The 20,812-nt window shown below is 47.5% G+C and overlaps 1 protein-coding gene across 1 annotated transcript in view; it reads right to left on the bottom strand.

Moving 5' to 3' along the window:
* The window catches only part of LOC122390689, a 60,677-nt gene that overhangs the window by 8,235 nt on the left and 31,630 nt on the right, over positions 1–20,812 (bottom strand). Inside the window, exons 5-7 of the mRNA XM_043383863.1 lie at positions 19,730–19,900; positions 7,617–7,787; positions 5,098–5,234 (exon numbers count right to left, since the gene is read on the bottom strand). Of these exons, the coding sequence (XP_043239798.1) occupies positions 5,098–5,234; positions 7,617–7,787; positions 19,730–19,900 (479 nt within the window). The remainder of the gene's footprint in view (positions 1–5,097; positions 5,235–7,616; positions 7,788–19,729; positions 19,901–20,812) is intronic.

Genomic DNA, 20,812 nt, shown 5'->3' with positions numbered 1-20,812 from the left:
GGAATTGTTTGACGTTTATTGTGACAAAATTTCAAAAAAAATCGGCCGAAAATTTTTGAGATATCGAGGTATCAGTGACGTCATGATTTCTTGGTTTTCGACCAAACATGTTATATGTTCAAAAAATCATATAAAATCACAGAATAGACATACAGACATGCCGTAAACGCCATTAGACTGCCAATACCATGAACAATCAAATGGCTATCTTCGATTATTGATTATCGTTCCGCATTTTCCAAAATCTTGAACTGAATCTTGGCAATTTCTCATGACTACTTCACGACCATGATGCATGCATTTCTTAATTTGAACTTTTTGACCCAAACACGTACACATATGAAGATAAAATGAATGTCACCATCGTGTTCTACGCCCCAAATTACTCATAAAACATGTGTCACAGGCTGCGAATATCAGTTTTGATTTTCGGGGATATGTGTCTACCCGGTTGACCTGACCTTGACCCTGGCCTATGCTTGACTGACCCCTACATGGAGCTGACACTCTTGTAGGCCTTATATGATGGATTGTGCGCCGTTTTGACAGAGTTTATGACGGGAGGCGCCCATCGTGAAGTCCTGAAGTCCATGCTACTGAAAGTCCGATTTCAGATGTTTGACGTGACCTTGACCCGACCTGTGACCTCAAAATTCAACTTTAAAGTACTCATCTGAAGCGTCTCGTCGCGTTCTTTCGTTTGCCGCCTCGTTCGTTTCGCTGCGCCTATTGGTTCTCGAGTTATCGGCTGAGGGCGTTTAACGCCCTCCCCCCCCCCCCCCCAGCAAACGGTGGGTGGCGAAATACCCCAGCAACTGCCGGGTTAAGGACCTGCATCGGCTCTGAGGGCTCAACTTGGCCTTTTCTGGACTCTGGGGTCCAACACCAGCCCAAGCCTGTCTTTTCGGGTGCCACACTGACCCCTGAGGGTCCCATCCTTGCCTCAAGGACCCGCATTAGCCTTTGAGAGCCTAAGTCGGCCTCTGATGGCCTCAAACTGCCATTTTCAGGCCCTGTACTGGTCTCTGAGGGCCTTAAACTGGCCTCTGAGGGCACAAACCGACCTCTAAAGGTCCCACACCGGTTGCTGATGGCCCATTTTCTGCCTCTGAGATCCTACACTGACCCTTTTGTGCCTCTGAGGTACTGGCTTCTGAAGGATCGATGCCGGTCTCTGAGGACCAATGTCAGTCTTATAAGGGCCTCACACTGATATCTGAGGCCCACATTTGCCTCTGATGGCTCCAAATTGAGGCCCTATTTAGTCCCCAATCAGCCTATAAGGTCTCTGATGGCCCTATTTTGTTGTCTGGCTGGGGACCCATGGCTTACACCTTTAGGCGTCACGCACTGGCCTCTGAGAGCCCACATCGGCCTCTGGGGTTCCATACGGGCCTTTGAGGCCGCTATGGCCATGGGCCCCTGTAAGCTAGCACCGCCCCCCCCCCCCCCCTCCGAGGGTTGGCAAAGTTGCCAAGTTGCCCCCACCCCCAAACGCCAAGTCTGCTACCGCCCCTGCACTCAGATGCATCCATTGTAAAAAAAAAAAAATAACTTGCACTGCAGTGATTGGGGGCTGGGGCACTGGCTGCTAGCAAGTTTTTTTCCGGGAAACCGAAGTGGTAGTTCCTACCGGACGTCTGACCGGACCTTTATTTTTGCATTTGCTTCTGGGTGGGCAAATCGACGCCACTGGGTGGGCAATTGTGGTGACTGGGTAGGCATTTGCCCACCCAGTGGGTATGTTAGAGGAGGCCCTGCTTGAAGTGAATAAAATAATTTAAACGGTTTTGTAATCTATGTGGAGGCTCTTCTAAAATTGCCTGTAGAAATATTGAAGGCAAAAGTTCAACTTTTTCACAAGACGGATGTCTATAAACCTATTTAACTTGTGACAACTCAGCCGGTATTTTGTCGCCTACAGCCCAGCTTTCCCTAGTGACCGATAGAGGCGCTGCTATCGATGTCCGCCCGTGCCGCCTAACGACCCAGCATAAAAGTCGGTGCTCGAAAAACGCCCTCTATTATCCCCATCTGAAGTTAAGGTTCAGAGGTCGCTCACTGGTGGATGACACGGTGTATTTGTGCAAGGGTACACGTCTACCATCCCCGACAACACATGATTTCGATACCCTGATGCATTACATTCGTCCAGCGTGCTTGGCACGAAAAAACTGTGTCATTTTTCTGTTTTATGTGTTATCAAACTTGTCGAAGGTCCCGACAAGCGTGAAAATACTCAGCCTTATTGTGTTTTGGGTGCGATTAACACATGCCTGATGTGTTACCAGTACAGAACATGCCCTCACTGTGTCGATTTGTTTTCAGTGCAGCAGAAGAGGCTCGTTCTGGTAAAAGGTAATCACCATCTTGTGAGCGTCCCCGATACGTTTCCCGTCCTCCCGTTTTCCATGTTTGTAAGAAAAAATTTAAATTGTGATATTGTATACCAAAAAGGGTAGAGATGCCATGATCCAGCACTCGGCAGCCGATAAAAGCAGCAGAGGAGCAATGAGACATGGATCTGTAAGCTATCACGATAAATGCTGAGTGCACAGACGAATCAAACAATCACCTGTGGATGCTGGAATTAGATCAACTAAAAGGGAAATTTTATGTAATGAAGATGGAGTAAAACACCACCTCAAGAAGCAGGCGCTCACAAAATGTGGAACCTTAGCCTGTTGACCACTTTCGACGCAATCTCCTGGTCAGTGGACCGACATATCCCCACGTGCGGTATCCAATCATTATGTTAGCCCTATGTAGCCAATGCCGACGTCGATATCTTTTGACAGCAGTGCTTAAATAAAGAAATTTTGTCACATTGGGAATATCACTGCCCGAGCAAAGTATAGGTGTCATGATCACACCACAATGCAGTCACTGTGCGCGCGGAGCGCTGGATCTACGGGACGGCGCACATGTACCGTTTGTGAGCCGCGAAGAGAATCTTCTTGGCATATCTCAACGGCGACCGAATGGGGACTTTTGAAGACAATATAGTACTAAGGAAGATGCTAAGTGCATATGAGCGTCTATTTGAAGTCCATAACCCGCTAGCCATCGCCACACCTGGACCCGGAGGTGCCGCGCAATTTTAACAGGGGGCGTCTGTATAGTGGTGGGCTGTGGACCGCCTCGGAGGAGAGAGCGCCTAATTCTTTTGACAACTCTTAACTGTTGTTGCAATTTATATATGTGCCAAATATCATCTTAATCTAAGTTCAAACACTAAAGTTATGGCAGCACAAACTTTGTCCAGAAACTAAGTGCACACCCGTTATAGTCCGGGTACCTGTCAGCTGTGAGCTGTGAATGTGCGATTCGATTAGTAAATTTTACTCTGTGTAGTCCGAACATCGGCACGCACTCCCCTCTCTCTCTCTCTCTCTCTCTCTCTCTCTCTCTCTCTCTCTCTCTCTCTCTCTCTCTCTCTCTCTCTCTCTCTCTCTCTCTCTCTCTCGCCCTCCCTCCCTCTCTCTCTCTCTTCTCTCTCTCTCTCTCTCTCTCTCTCTCTCTCTCTCTCTCTCTCTCTCTCTCTCTCTCTCTCTCTCTCTCTCTCTCTCTCTCTCTCTCGCCCTCCCTCCCTCTCTCTCTCTCTCTTTCTCTCTCTCTCACTCTCTCTCTCTCTCTCTCTCTCTCTCTCTCTCTCTCTCTCTCTCTCTCTCTCTCTCTCTCTCTCTCTCTCTCTCTCTCTCTCTCTCTCTCTCTCTCCGTGGAATGTCGATCTAACCCCGCGCGTTTCACCATGTGACGAAAGTCATCCCCGGAGCAGCCGGCTGTGGGGTGAAATGTGTACGCAGGGGGCATCACCCTACCCCACCACCCGGAGATCAATGGTCACGAGCGGCTCGGTCACGGTGTCGCAGCTCTCCGCAGCACGCGAGGTGAGCCAGAGCAAAACATGACAATTGGTAGTGGAGGAAAGGGTGCTAAAATGGTGCGTCCCATGAAACTGTGAATGGTCGTTGTAAAGTTTTTGCCCTCAGTACAATTGCATCCTTTAAAGGTAGTGTGCCAGCTTTCTTGGACCGTATGGAGTTAATGGCCCAGATAAGGAGAACCGGATTTTTAGAACTTATCCATACCTTCAAAACTCATGGAAACGTCTTAAATTCTTCAAATTTTGAGTACCCCAGTGCGAAATTCGCCCCGACGGGTTGTCGGTCGTACCCCAACCACATTTCACACCACTATGAACAATAAATGCACACACTGAAATCGCTATTACCGATATGCTCATCCAATCAAGTTTCGATAAACCCGTTCATCATCATCTCCTGCGGTTTCGAACACGCCTGTTAGGTGGCTTCTGATGCTCGTCGAGGTCGGAATTTCCAAATACGCGTGGTGCGTCGGGCCGCGCGCTCTGACTTCGGCCAAGAAAAATGCGTCAGCTGATCATTGTCATTTCTGCCACTTGCGTGTGGTGAAATGGGGTCATAACTTATAAGACGGCTTTTTCATATCAATTATTTTACATAAAATCATATTTCAAACCATAAATAATGTTCGACAGCCAAATAAAAGAAACAATACCAATACGGGCTTACAGTTTAAGGCTCGACATTGTGTTGTCTACGATTAGACAGCTGATAACTCATTCCCGTACGTCGTATGGTCGTAACACTATAATGACCTTTGCTTATTGTCACAAGTGCGCCGCATTCCCGATTGTTGCCCGACGCCTGTTTGCAGGTGAGCCCACTACAGTTGTTATACATATCTAAAAACCGAAAAACTTTTAGGCGAAAAAGGCACTATTCCAGGCCCATTTTTGATTTTTTTTGCGATATTAGGTAAAAACAGAAGCTTCTTATCCTAGGAAAAATAAAATGGGAAATCTTTCAAAGGTGGCACACTACCTTTAAACGCAGAAGTGACAAAGCCATAAAGATCTACGCTTTCATATCCGTATTTCGACCGTAAATCCAAGCCTAACTTTTCTTGCTTTTTATCACTTATTCTGATCCGGGATGACGTCTGTGCTTTACTGAATATCGAAGTCTCCTACCACCAATTTTCGCCGTTTGGCTCGCGCCATGTCCCCATGATCACTCATTTTCCCTGAGCTCTGCTCCCCCTTCGTCTCACCTGTCGCCGTTCATGGCGATGCACTGTCGCACGCGCACGTCGACGTCGTTGTCTCCCTCCGCCTCGACTACCATAGTGAGGATATCGCCAATCTTCACCAGACCGTCCACCGAAGGAGCGTACGGGCCCTGGCCGATCTGTTGGCAGCACGAACAGCGGATAGTAAATAGTTATAACTCAGAGAGATTGTCCTGACCGATCTGGCGGCAGCACGAACACCGTAATAGTTATAACCCTCGCCGGACCTATTGGTTTTCTACATACGCGCCGGCCGAGGGGGGGGGGCGGGTACGACCCCCCCCCCCTCTCGCCGTTTCGCCCCTGGTGGAGCTAGCGCGTCGCGGAAAAAACGAGCGTGTGCGCCGTTACGAGACGCAGAGATTGGTACCCGATTTTAAGGTCCTAGGTCAACCGGTGACCTCTGAGGTCAGGTCAGGTGCCCCAGGATACGGTTCAGTTTTTGGTGAATAACTTCGCAAAAAACGGCCGCAGAGCCGCGATTTTGGCAGCATCGTGTTCGCCTCGCTCAGGCGCGTCGAATGATATACTTTTTGTTCGGGTCAGGTCAACTTAGGGTGTTGACCTCAGGTCAAGGTCAGGTCAGCACCCCCAGGTCACGAAGTTGGTCGAAAGAGGTCATGTCGCATATCATTCGATTCGGCAGGTCTTCCTGAGTCCATTGGTGGCTTTCTCGACTCGCTAGCTCAATTTGATCGGGAGTTATTGACGAAAAACTAATATGACCTTGATGACGTCATAAATGACGTCACGGAAGGTCAACATTGCAAAAGCGACGCATCTAACCTTGCAAGGAGTGCATCACATCACGATTCTGCGTGCTTGAGATAGTTGGAGATCGTTCCCGGCGCCAGAATAACAGTTTTCATTTTTCCCCATTGACTTATAATGGTGAGGTCACGAAAATGACCTGACCTCATATGACCTTTACGAAAAATCCGAGATATACAAGTTGTGAGACTCATTATGGATACTAGATCCAGCAAGTTTCATTTCCCTGTGACATCTCCTCTGGCAGTGAGGGCGTTGCGAAGTTGCGACATCTGAAGACCGTGCAGAGGTTCACTTATGACGTCATAGGTCAGTGACCTGACCTGACCCAAAAATGCGGTTGGTGTCAAAAGATGCGGCTTGGATCAAAGGTCAGGTATGCCAAGTTTCAGCTCTCTATCGCCAGCGTGTTCGGAGCTATCGCGAAAAAAACCCTATGGGGGGCGGCACCCGCCCCCCCCCCCCGGCCGGCGAGGGATAACTTAGAGAGATCGTCCGTACGGTCCCTGACCGATCTGCTGGCAGCACGGACAGTGCATATGTTGTAGAACCGTCCTTACGGACAGTGGGCTATCGGTTAGAAGCGCGGTCAATGAGCAGATGATACGGAGAAAGGTGCGGTACTGGGCCTTCTCTGATATGGCCGACGTCACGGGTAATGCGCGTAAAGCTGTGCGTGTTTTAAGAGCAATGCGGAAACGACATTTTCCATATCACCGGAATACTAACGAGCGACAAGAAGTTACCGATAAGCTTTACTCTACCGCGTACTAAAATTGAATACCATGGGCTCTCAGCAAAGCGTTGTGAGAGGCAATGGCTCACTGCGGAACGAATGGTTACATGGAGTCACGGGAGTATCGGCACAAAAACTCCGACCTCGGTCGTTTCGCCGCTGGCTGACCGCCGGTGAGCCCACCGCGACCAGATCCGACGGGCCATGCTCACACGCGCCGGCATGTTGCATGAGGACGGTCAGCGACTTTTCTGCTTTCGCTGTCACCGGTAGACCTCCGACCGCGCAGAGGGCTGGTAAAAACCTCCGGTCGGCCGCGTGCCGCCACTGACCGCGCACTCGGAGTGTTCCTTGCCCGCCGTACCGCTTCGAGGACCCACCGACCGCAGTCCGGTTGAAGCAGGTGCGGTTTTGCCGCCTTGCGGCTCGCGTCGCACGCGTCGCTGGCGGCCCGGCGCGTGCGACGCGTCTGACATGGGTTACGGGCGGGCCGCTTTGGGCTGAGAAGGGACCAGCCACTCTTCATTCAGAGCAGGTTCACGCCAAAGGGAGAGTGGGTGGATTGTTAAGAATGGCCATAATTCTTCTTGTTTTTCGGCACTGATCGGTTTACGTGAATGCATGGATGGCAAGATTTGCGCGCAAGACCGGTTTGATTAGGGGAAGTGCAGCTTTTATTCGCTGCACCGCCAAAGTAACCATGAAATCCTACGGATTTAGACTTAAGAGTATGCCTGTCGGTAAACGGTCAAGCGACTAACATTTCTTCCGAAATATGAGGAAGCGTTTCTAAAACTGGCGAAGATCAACGGTTTCACTGCGGTGAAATCGCTTGTGTTTACGTTATGTAGTGATATGAAATGCTACTCACGTGCTAAGATGCGAGCCTGTTTAACTTTTACGCGCTCGTCTACCTACAAAGACCAAAAACTTGTCTGATCTTTGCATGACTTTCTCGTCGCGCCGTCCTCTACGGCTGCCGCTGCCGGCTCACCTGAATGTCCAGCACGGCGTTGGCCTTGCTGACGTCCTCATCAGTCTCGAAGGTGACCTCCTTCTGGTGCAGCGTGTCCACGTTGAAGGCGTACGACACCACCTTCTCGTTGACCTGCCGCGCCCCGTGCGGACGCAGCATGCAGCGGATCTTGCGGGCAGAGTCGAACGCCTGAGAAAGGGGAAAAACGGATGGCGGGCATTAGTCAGTTATCTGTCATGAGTGTGACGCAAATCTAAAAGTACACTACGTTTATGTCTCCTGATTCTTGCAAAATGCGAGCGTTATAGTTTCATCAAATTCACGTTAGATCGCAAACACTCGTCAAGTTGAAACAAAATATCGGGGAGTGCTCTTGAAGACTAATTTAACATGCGCCGGATGTATGCTCACGTGCGAGAAGCTGACAGGCACATTCAACAGCTGGCTCATGCCGTGAGAGACCCTGTGGCGCTCGGGCTGCCGTGATTTGATTGCGGAGGCCCTCCGTTCACGCTGAACGGGTAAGTAACGGAACAAAAAGTGCCAGCTTCGGCCTCATTCTTCACACGATAATTTGTACCTTCATAGGGAAGCGGCGGGCAATAAATCTACAACAATCGCCGTAAGTAACAAATTTTTCAAAGGGCGGTGAACGCACGAGACGCATGAAAGGGTCGGATTGGGAAATCTTTTCAGGCGTCGGAGATTTATTTCAGATCAGACATCCTTGAGCAGCACACAAACGAGGGTGATTACTGATTAGTGATTAGTGCATTTTTGACGCCATCACCGACATCCTCAGATGGCAAACAGGTGAGGTCATAGTCTACAGAAACGCGTCCATTCATCACCAGACACCATCTGTTCCCCAACCGGTCTAATTGCTCACGATCCTCATTACCTAGACTCCTGGCATTCGTTACGTGAGGCCAACATCGTAAAGAATGTTCCCGGTGCGTTTACTCGCCCGGCTCATGAGCTGTTCCACTGACAATAACCAGAGAAGTGCAGAGTTTCCGTCGGGTCGGAGTCGTTCGACGGCGGCACAGGACAATGTGCCACGCTTCAGGACGCCTAACGTCATGGCACGCTGGGCCATAATAAAGCCGCCGAGCCGGGCGGTTCAGCGGCCGACTGCGTGAGGTTCGCGCTCTGCTTATCGCAGTCAGTGCCGCTGACTCTGCCGTCCCCTCCTCTGTCGCCGCTGACTCCGCTGTATAACAGTTACCCTTTACTCTAACTATGCCCTTTTCGGTGTCCCCTTTCCCTCCCCGGCTACCGCTGTCCTTGCTGATGTTCTCTCTTTTCCAGATTCCACATCGTTTTTTTCCCTTACTCTTTTTTCTCATTTCTTACCTCCTTCGCTCCTTTTCTTCTCTCTTTCTCTAGCGATGCTCAGTTTAGTGCAGGAAACCCACTTGGAGCCAAAACCCAAGCTAACTGACTAAGGCTTTGTAAAACAGTCTAAAGTCCAGCGGCACATTGGAAGCAAAACGACTTTTCATTCTCTTTTCTTTAAGACAGAGACTTTTAGACTTTTAGACTTTTCATTCTCTCTTTTCCACTCTCTACGTGGAAGTGAACATGGCGTTATAAATGATATATATGTAGGTCACGGTGTCATTAGAAGAACATAAGACCTGACCTGGCTGTTCTGCTCCCGCCTCCCGAAGCGCTGAGTCGGTGACTGAAGGAGCATTGTCATCGTGAGATAATTGGGCGCAACACAAAGCTCCGGCTACAATCATCTACATTTACCCGGCCGGGCCCGGGGGGTAATCCCAACCACCGCAGCCCGGGGGGGCGTTTTTCGCCCCCCCTGTCTAACTCCGTAAATAAGGGAGCTACGGAAACAAAAGCGATACCAAACGAAAGGTCCTTACGAGACGATTCTAATGCACCTAAAATTTTTGACCTCAGGTCAATTTTCAAGGTCAGAGGTCAAGGTCAAAGGCCAAAACCGGCACATGTGTAGTGATCTCAAAGTAAGCCTTCTAGAGGACGGCAGGCTGCATCAAACCGGCAAAATTGGGTGTCAAACGAAAGAAGAGAATCTTAGGATTCTGAAAATGTGCTCCAAATCAAAGGTCAAGGTCAAGGTCACGCACATATTTGACCTCAAACTTGGCACTTTTCCGCACATCTTGCGTGCTAACTTCCAAGATGTTTTGAAATGTTTTGAGGCTTATCAGTTCCCTATTTGTGGTTCATCTTACGATACAAGGCTGCTCAAAGGTCAAGGTCACTGAAGAGTATCCCTGCTAGAGGCTATTTCACTGATTCAAGTTAGTAATAATAAATAAGACAATTTTGCCATCCGGAAGCTCTAAATGAAGGCTTAGAGGAAAATAGATGCCAGATTCGTGATCAGCGGGTACAAATCCATCATAAACGACCTTCAATGTGTCAAGGTCAACCAGAGGTCATTCGAGGTCACATGAGGTCAACATGAAACTTGACCTTTTCCGAACAAAATATATATCATTCGACGCGGCTTGACAAGGCGAATGCGATGAAACCACTGCCGTAGCTCTAGGACCATTTTTGTCGAAGTTATTTGCGAAAAACTAAAACCACATTTCGGGGTCGTTGACCTGACCTCTGACCTCAGGTCACCAAAACTATTTTTCCATTTTTCTCTAGGTCAAACGCTACACAGCCGTGCTTGTAATTTGTCTTTATCTCTAAAACTCTATTTTTAGCAGCTATTTGAAGTTTGCGTCTGTGACGCCGAAGTTTGCCGTGCAGGGGTCTAGAAAAATGGACCCACACAATACGGAATATACCGAGCAGCATTATTCAGCGAGTGATTTTTTCTTGTGAGCGTCTTCAGACCTGGCACCTATTATTTGAAAGCGCTGCTGATGCTGTTTTGTTTGCCTACTTTCATTTTGTCCTGTGGAAGAAAGTGGACCTTGTGACGTCATCAAGGGGGCTAGGTCCAAATTTTTTACTTCAGAAGATGTCAAATTGATGGGAGTAAAGGTACTGAAAGTTTCGCCTTCCTATCCCTAAGCGTTCGGGAGTTATCGCAAATATTCGCCAGGGGGGGGCGAAAAACGCCCCCCCCCAGGCCCGCGAGGGTTTACCGCGGAGAAAAAGGATGGAAATGGTTCGCTATAGAGATATGCGCTGGCTGGTAGAATTCTGCCATAAACAGATGCTTCCCCTGGTCACAACAGGTACTGGTTGATATACGGGCCTGGGCCTCGTTTCATAAAGCGAGACCGTATCTTACGGCGGTTTTTGGTCTTGTATTGCAAGTGCATGTGAAGCGATAACGTTACACGGAAAAAAATATTTACTCCGCGAGAGATTTACATACACCTTTTTTTGAAAACTCCTTTTGATGGTGTTCATATACCATTCATTTTGGAGTATTTCATGGCGAGGAAGAGTAATAAAAGTACCTCACTTTATCTGTCGGAGTAAAGGAAAGAGATTGGGATTTCATTTACTCCCCATGCATAACCGCTCGGAGTATACAAACCCGGTCGGAGTTTTGTTACTCTGCTGTGACAGTTCGAATAAGCATGGAAGTACGCAATGCAGAGTAATTCACCGCAAAGGGAGTTAACGAAGAACCGAGAGAACAGTCAAAAGAAAAGAAGAGTAACTGAACTCCGAAAAAAGACCTGAAACTCCTCTTGAAAGAGTTTTGCCGCCATCGCGGCGCTGATGCACGTGCGTTATTCGACGCCATTTTCAAGGCAGCAGTCGGTTGGCAGTTGCGCCATACAGTGAACATGCCGGTGGTGGTGTCAGTGGACTGTCAGTGGGTTGTGAGAGTTTTCGGCGGAGAGTGGTGCAGGAAAAGGTGGGAGTGGTGACGACACGCTCGGAGACGACGCTCTCGCAGCAGCAACTATCATCTCACTGCATATAACTGACAGGATCTTCGAGCTCACAATTCAGGCAAGTCCCTTCTCGCTGCGACTTTGGAGATGCGTTCAACAGTTATATTTGCTTCGTGACATATTAATGTTTTTTTTCTTTGCCCAAAATATTGACGTCCAGTACTTATGCCGGCTCTTCCCGGAATCATTCTTTTTTGGTAGCTATACACTTTTGGCAAAATTAGAGAATGCAATGAACGTCATCACCGCCTGTTCCCCTTTGTCGTAGACTTGTCATGGCAGAACATACAAGGGTTGAAAACGAAAATTAATAAAAGATTTACAGTTTTTGGAAACCCGGGGTAATGGTTTACATGTTCCGGTTTTTTGCTCTATTTTGCTCCTTTCTTTGAAAAATAATCTGAGTACCTGAATGTCATTGGTTATCTGTGCTGCATGATCCATGCCCCATATTCAGTGTAGCCTTTTCATAAGGTAATTTATACTTTAACCCTCGCCGGCACAGGCCATTTTGCGTCCTTCGACGGCACAGGGGGGGGGGGGTACGACCTCCCTGGCGTTTGGCCCCTGATGGAGCTAGAGCTTCGCGGAAAAAACGAGCGTGTTGCCCTTGACAAGAGGAAGCCGATGATACCCAATTTTGAGGTCCTAGGTCATCGGTTGACCTTCTAGGTCAGGTCAATGACCCAAAGGTCGGGAAAATCGGGACCTGCAAGAACATCGTAAAGGGTGGCTGCTGTTTTTTTTCGGGGCGCTGATCACGAATATCATGTTGGTTTTGATCACAGATGATGTCTTTATGCATGTAGGCCAGGTCAGGTCAGGTCAACCAGTAAGGGTGCTGCCGGGTATTTGTAGTACATAGGTGTCAACCGCCTCTGACAGCCTCGTAACATGTTACGAAGGCACGAAAACTACTTTGTAAATGTTCAAATGGTTTTTAACCGAGGTCACCAAAGGTCAATGACCTGACCTGACCTTCAGGTGACCTTGACACCCATCCTAATCCATGAGACCAACATCATATCACATGTTTGAACGCTTGAAACCACGAAAAGACTGCAAACGCGCTGGTAATGCGAGCCGACGTACGCCGAATCGCGATTCTGGCCAAACATGGTCTTGGAAACTAGGCCACAGGTCAAAGGTCATTTGGGTCAGTGTCATGAAATTATCAGGGTAGGTGTAAAATTGATTAACACGAGGGTACTGAAAGTGTCGTCGCGATCAGCCGCTTCTTGCGCGAGTTATTTGCGAAAAACCTGCCCCCCCCCCTTGTGCCGGCGAGGGTTAAACAATGAAACTGGTTTTAATGAAAGGCATATGAAAAAATACGTGTATGTATATATATTGCTTTATTAGAATAGGCCTATCTCAATTATTTTCCGAAAATTACCCGCCACATCAAAAGACAAATGCACTCAAGCGTGAATTCCGGAATTGAAATGTTTGTGGAAATGTTAGTTATATAAAATGTTATACGGAAATGTTAAAAAGCTCAAGTTATCAATTGCAAAGGTTGAGCGCAGAGCAGAGCAAACATCACTCCTCGCCCAATGCAGTGACCTAATAGTTGCATCAAATTTCATCAGATGTTGGGAATGTCCCTAGCTCCTAGACAAAGTTTCTCAGAAACCCATTGACCCCACCTATGCAGACTTAAAATATTGTCTTTTTTAGTCACAACGGAACATTTTCCATTGCAGATAATGCTGGCAAGCATGGTTGGCAAACACGCTCGGAAGCCCGTTCCACGACGAGGAATACGTTGGATAAACGAATAGTGTCCAACGCGTGGTTGTCTATTCATCCAGCACAACCCTCACGGAGACAGTGTGTGCAATGCACACTGTGCATGGATGCTGAGCCTCAGTGTGTATATTGTATAACCTTAACCGTCCCCGGACCTACCGGTTTTCTGCATGCACCCACGTCGAGGGGCGAATCCCCTTCCCATATTTCTTTCCAACTTGAGCTAGAGGCTCGCGGAAAAAACGAGCATGTGTGCCGTCGCGAGATGCAGCGACTAATACCGATTTAAACCCGCTCTGACCGGGGAGAGCGTTTGGACACCCCCCCCCCCCGTGGTTTTCGCAGATAGCTCACAAATGGCTGCGTGGAGCCACCGTCTTCTTTGGCACACCTGCTCATGCATCTTTTCCCACAAATGTTGTTAAAATTTCAGACCCAGGTCGCCAAAGGTCAGGTCACCAGGCCACTTCAAGTGACCTCACCGCAGAAAGAATGCTCGTAGTAGCTACACCGACTGAATGATTATATTGCAATTTTCGGCGATTGATAAAAGTAAAAGAATCTATAAAATATACCTATATCTCAGAACTTTCATATCGATGACCTAATGCCAGGGCAATTTTGCGCAATCTCCATTATAAGTGAATGGGAGAAAACGTCGTTCTAAACACTCTCTAAGTCTATAACATCGATTGAGAGACATGCTAGAGCGGTAAAAAACCTCAGATGTGTTCAGCTTGACGAAAAGAATCGACCGATATGCAGCATGACCTTTTCCGGTCAAGTCATGACCTTGACCTTAACCCGCGCGGGGCTGGGGGGGGGTAAATTTTACCCCCCCTCGCGAATTTTTGCGATATCTCAAAAACGGCGGCGCGCAGCGCCGCCAAACTTTCAGTACCTTTTCTTACATCAATTTGACACGTTCCCTGAAAATTTGAGCGAAATCTGTCGGAAATTTTTTGAGAAATTGACGTTTTAGTGACGTCATGTTCGCCATTTTCGCCTCAAAAACGGCAAAAGTTCAAACGCCGCTAACATCTTCATTTTTAAAGGAATCAAGACGTAACAAAAAAGATTATACGTAATTTTACTTTGTCTATCAAATGGCTTTCTCGGTTTTTTGAAAATTTTGGATTTTGGCCTAAATTTTTTCAAAAAACTGACTTTTTTGGAAAAATCATTATAAAATCCAAAATTTTGAGTCTATCGAAAAAACCGGAATATATGTCAGAGACGTGGCCTATGTGCACCTACATACCAAATTTTAGAAGAATCGGTTCAAAAATGTGGGAGTTATTCAAAATTGTATGACGTCACGACACACAATTTTTTTGAAAAATGACTTTTTTGGAAGTTCTAGACCTCGTACGGAAACAAAAATAGCACCATTCGATTCGCCGTGAAAAACTGCATCAGATAGACACCTTTTTAGGCCTTAACAACCAACTTCAAAATTTGACCTCACTTGACCTGACCTTGACCTGACCTCGACCTGAAATTCATCCAGAGGTGGTCCATATCACTTATTGAGTGTGCCTATTGAATTCTATGAGTAAAATGACCCATAAAACATGTGTCGCACATGCCCTTTTCTATATTTTGTTTTTTGGTGACCTGACCTGACCTGACCTGACCTTGACCTTGACCTCTGAATGATATTGTATGCAAAGAATATTGTCTTGGTAGCCTAAGAACACGTTTTGGGCGATCAGTCTCAGTCCATGACTCCATTCTTCGGCAACTACGGTGCAAGGCCGATACTGTAGAAACTTGCAATTTGTACCCTTGACCTGACCTTGACCTTGACCTCAAACTTTAAATTAAGTACATGTTTTTAGTAGTTCGTGATGAGAGCTTTCGATTGGCGTTTGAATTTTCCAAATCGGACCATTAGTTCGGGAGATAACAGGGGGGGGTAAAATTTACCCCCCCCCAGCCCCGCGCGTTCGGCTGGAGACCCCAGCCCCGCGCGGGTTAAGTAAAATTTTCAATGCCGATGATGTTTTTTATGATGCTGCCAACAGCAATGTCGCGACTCTATTGAGTCAAAGGTGATTACAGAAATACACTATTATTTTCGTAAAACGGTTATTTGTGGAGTTCTTTTTTCTCTCTAGAGGCTAAACTGTTGACCTGAGGTCACATCTGAGGACACATTACGAAAGAGCGTTAAAAATGGCTATCGAACGCGCCTTTTCGCGGTGCAGTGGCTCTTTTTGGTTCCCAAGTTATGCGTCGGTTTTCAAAAACTTTAAACTATTGAAAGAGGCAAAATTTGACCTTTGATGACCTCTGGTGACCTGATCTTTGACATGATCTAAAAATGACAGGATTATTTTCTTCATTATTTTTGACTATCGAAGTGCCGTTTACCGCGTGTCGCTAGATGACCCGAGAGCCGAGTTAGACTGGGGCGCGAAAACGCCGTCCCCCCCCCCCCCCTCCCAGCACGCCACGGAAAACTCGCACCACCAGCACGGCGCTGGATATGTGTGTTTAGAATCACACCCCTATGACCGTGTTACAGTGTTATGGAGAGTCTCACATCTCAATTGTTTCTGCATAAAAATGTGTTCATTTTTTAACCCTCACCCTGGCAGGTCATTTTTCATAACAAGGGCTGGGTCAAATGAGGTCAACTGAGGTCAAATGACGTTTGTGCCGATAACTTGTCACATAATAAAAATAAAGCTTTCAAAATGGTACCATTCTGTTCCTCTTGAACAGCCGAGTCGAATGATATGCAACATTAATGCCTCCTATGGCACCTAGAAACACCAAATTTGGTAGGTATGTGGGCCCCCTGGAGTTCTCACCCCTGTGCAACGCTAAAACAGGTCAACAGTTTTTCGCTTCTAACTTTTTATCTAATTAAGATAGAACAAAAACAAAAGCAACAGTGAACTCAGCACGTCAAGGCGCGTCGAACGATGTACTTTTTTTTTTTGCTTGCTTAGGTGTATTTGAAATACTAAGCACAACCTAAGTACAACTTAAGTCTTAAGAATGGTCAAAATGCTTAATGTTGCATATCATTCGACTCGGCTGTTCAAGAGAAACAGAATGGTACCATTTTGAAAGCTTTATCTTTATTATGTGACAAGTTATCGGCACAAACGTCATTTGACCTCAGTTGACCTCATTTGACCTGACCCTTGGATAAGTACACCAAACAAAGAAGCACCAAGTGGCATAATGCTAAGTACTGTGGTTTCAAAGCACAAAAGTGATAGAACGAAGCGGATATCTTCAATATTTTCCGAATTTAATATTTTCCCATAGGCTTAACATTACGACGTAATGACCTCTAACTGACCTCAGGTCAGCGACATAAAAACCCGAACAATATGTTATACAACTCGGTGAACTTAGTACATCCTGAAAGTTTGAAGGAAATCAGTCCAAAATTGTGAGTTGGACAGGTGCATAAACAAATTGAAATTTGACCATGACCTTGTACCGGTTGTTCTGACCTGGTGACCTGACCCAAGGTCACCCGGATCTGAAATTTTCAGGTCTCATGTAAAAAGGTTGCCCCATAGGCAGTGCCAAATTTGGCGGTGCTGTGCGCCGCCGTTTTTACGCTATCTTTGAAAATCCTTAGGGGGTGGGGTCGCATCGACCCCGCCCCCTGCCAGGGCGAGGGTTAACATCTATGATAGCTGCTTCGTTCACCATTGCTGTACTTGCTGGACGCTGCTATACTGGATGATACTGGATGCTGCTGCAGATTTTCTGTAAACCCAGTGGCAAATCCTTGTGGCTCCTGGCCATCTTGTGCTAAATCTGCTGTTACATGCATGATTTGGTTGACGAGAATACAGAAGAAATATTGTTTATAATCCAGTGTTTTTGTTGGATATGCTCGAGATTTTTTTTTTTTCCGTCTGCTGGTTATTTATTACACTATAGCTAAACTGTGTCTCCGAAATGCGCGAAAGAAATAGGAAGAGACTGGTTCTTATTTCAGCCTCACAACACACGTCACGTCATAGCATCATAGTAACTTTTTTTTGCAATGATAACGGTATAAATGATCCATATTTGTTAAAATTCCAGCTGGAAATGCTCTGATTATGTCAGTTGGGGCTTGTGCAATGTGCGTCCTGCCCAAAATTAGGAGTGACTCAACCCGTATATTTGGGGTGACATCACACCCTTTTTGGAAAACTCCAGAATGTTAACTTTATCTACTCTAATATAAGTACTGTATTTGGGATGAGTACCTTTTTGGGAGTTTTGGAACCACTTAGCATGTCTCGTTTTCGGTGTGACATTACTCCACAGACAAATTTAAAGGAGTTTCACTTGCAGAACAGGAGTAGTGAAACTCCCTTTTGCGATCATAACTCCGGAATAAGGAGTAGTTAATAAGGAGTTTTATTACTCCTCTTAGGTTCCACTACTCCCTATTATTTTTCACTCCCTAAAAGGGAGTTTCAATTGCGTTTTACAAGGGAGTTTCAAAACACCAAGGGAGTAATGAATCGCCTTTTGATAGTTTTAGGGAGTTATGGATAGAACTCCAAAATAGGGCGAATATCTACTCTAATATAGGTACTGTATTTGGGACGTCAGAACCCCACCTAGGGGAGTAAATATTTTTTTCCGTGTAGTTTGAATCGTTGAATTAATTTATTATGCAAGCAAGAACAGAAGGGAGAAGGGGAAATAAATTTATTGCTTCACATGCACTTGCAATACAAGACCAAAAACCGGCGTAAGTTACGGACTCGCTTTATGAAACGAGGCCCTGGACGTTAAATACGCCAGCATCCGTGAGATAGCGAAAAGGAGCATGCGACTCAAACTGATGACACCGTCGACAGCGCTACTTCAATGGTAGCTTATTCTAGCCGCAATCAACAGTTCGTCCCACTACATACATTTGCTGCACGCTTCGCTCTGTGTAACACTATACGACAGTCTCCGTTAGTTGGCGGTATAGTACAATGTGGTGGCACGAGTTCACGGTATGGGCGACAGGTCACGGTGGTTGACCCCGCCCGTATTACCACGGGTGCATCCTCCAGGCGATAAATAAGTGCGGGGCGCAGCACGGTTTTTACAGTCACTTCTGATGATTGAACGCCGTTCGCCCCGCTTCAGAGGCGCGCCGGGACCCACAGAAACCTCTCTGGGTGCGCCGGAGAGCGGCGGAAAACGGTGCCGAACCGCAGGTCGTGTTGGCGGCGAGGGTGAGAAAGGCACACCGGAACCGACCACAGACACTCTGCCTCTTCTCCGCGCTCTGCCCGGCACCGGAACAGCCGCCGCGCGGACCGGAACCACGCAGCTTCCGAGTGGCTCGGCCGGGGCAGAGATTCCTTAGAAATCAGTGGGTGATTCGGGGCTACTACGGAATCCGTCCGTCATGGTGGGAGGATGTTTAGGGTCCTTTGCTAGAGATGCGAGGATCTACATCCTTTTGGCTTGCACCGAAAAAGGGATGGCATGATTGAACGGATGTGCGAGAGATATGACAACCAGTAGGTAGCATTTGTCTGTTCACGGGCACCATTTGATCAGCTGGCAAATGTAACAGGAATAACAGGAAGTTCACCGACTGGCGGGTTAAATGCTAATTACCCGCACCGCCAACACGGCCAGGAGAGCTATGGGCTTTGTGCGGGCGTTGGTTCAGGAGCATAATGAAACTATTGAAAGCACACTGCACAGCTAGGTTAATCGCTATGAAACCTTTTACGTGAGTAGCGCATTCCTAAATAGCAATTTTATTGTAAACTGGCGTCGAGAGACGGCGCAAAAATTGCCGCCCATGATAAAACAACATTTTAAAATGTTGCGGTCAGATAAAGTCTTGAAACAGGTGTTCCAATTCAAGAGCGCACATCTAATTATTGCGCCCAGGTGCGCGTATCATCCTCCTGCCCGGGCCGTCGTGAACGGCCGGTGTCAGCACCGACTAACCCTGTGACCTCGATCTTGACGCGAGGTCAGGCGTGAGAGTGGTGGGGTCAGAGGTCAGCATTTAGCATTCAAGACCCAGGGGTCAACGCACGGTGGGATTCCGCCGTATCTTCGTCCACCGCGGGCTATCGGGGCTTGTTCTGGGACAGGGGCGCGGGCACAAATATAATTTGAATTAGGAGGAGAAAGTGTCCGCCTGTTGTAATTATTTCAACCGCGCGCGTCGCTGTGAGGCGATAGCGTTTATCTGATGAGGATCTCCCTCGCCTCGGCCGAGACGAGCAATTATTTCCTGTCCTGTATGTCAGTGTGTCATGACGTGTTTTATCATCCACTCTCTCCTGTTTGACTAATGGCGGAGGGATGGAGAAAGAAAATTCAAACAATAGGATTCCAATATCCAGATGAATTTATAGATGTAGATTTTCAAATCTCTTACGGGTATGCTCAAATGTCCAAGAGATAAACAAACAAAAATCCAAGCAGACAATTATAGGTTACAAGCAGCCCCTGCTCTCGACAAAATAATTGCTGTCCGTATACCCGACGCCACAGATTTCAGACCCTCGCCATTGTCGAGCAGCCCACCTTTTGCAGTCCGGCGTCGTTCTGGATGACGATGCTGTTCTCCATGTACTCCCTGCCGTCCTCGTGGCGACTAAAGCGCGTGCCACACGAGTCGGCGCCGATGGTGAAGGAGCGTGACGTCCTCCCGCCTCCACCGGCCACATGGTGGCAGCTCTTGGACGAAAAGTAGCCCTGCAGAGACAGCGATGGGGTCATATCGGACGAGGGGTGACAGTTTGAAGGGGCGAACTAAAGGTGAAAAAGAATTTGTACCTAAATGACAATGCAGCATGGGGACTCATGCAGAGAGTCCATGTATAATACTCAGCCTCTAATGTATCACTCACGTCAGAGGCCACCAGAAGGTCAGAAGCAGGGTATATTGTCAGAAGTTATGGCTGAGTAGCAATTACCTCACAAGTTACAATTGTGTAACTACTGTAACCAGTTTGTAGGTAAGTGGTCACGGTAGGGCAAAGTTTAGCTTGAGCACGCCTCATGTGCACACGACATGACGGATGCGACCACAGACACGCGCCGACTTCGGTGATCAGTAGTCAGTGGACGTAAATTATCCCTATATCACCACAATTGAGTTACTGGTCCTATGATGTATGGTGACAGTCGATATGGTGAGGTAAGTGCTGAAATGGGATGATATGCCTCATTAAACACGACAGGTGCTGGACGGCATAGTTAGATTTGTTCTGTTTACAGCTTCATGCGTAGTAACGCTGCTCGTCTCTCCAATCGTAGCGTGCAGCTTTGTCACATAAACCAATTAACCGCAATTAAACCTCACCATTTCCGGCACTTGACCCGCCCCCTCACACCATGTGTGACGTCACGCTCGGTGAAGTGATGACGTCACAAACGCGTCTCCACTACATACACACTCTGATTGCCGAGACGGAGACTAACGACCGATACTCGGCACGCTCGGCCGAAAATGGCGTCCGCTCGGCCGGCAATTTGACGACAAACAGCTCGGCGAGTTGGTGCCGAAAACCGGAAGGAAAGTTGTTGACAATGACACCGTGAAATGCCGCGGGCGGGACGAGGTAATTGCTGTCGTCTAGTAGGCGGGCGGGTTCGCTGGGATAT

This window comes from Amphibalanus amphitrite, unplaced genomic scaffold (genome assembly GCF_019059575.1).
Source record: "Amphibalanus amphitrite isolate SeventyFive unplaced genomic scaffold, NRLGWU_Aamphi_draft 000405F_arrow, whole genome shotgun sequence".
Lineage (NCBI taxonomy): Eukaryota > Metazoa > Arthropoda > Thecostraca > Balanomorpha > Balanidae > Amphibalanus > Amphibalanus amphitrite.
Note: the sequence above shows the minus strand (reverse complement) of the source record. Positions and strands in the feature narration are given on the sequence as shown.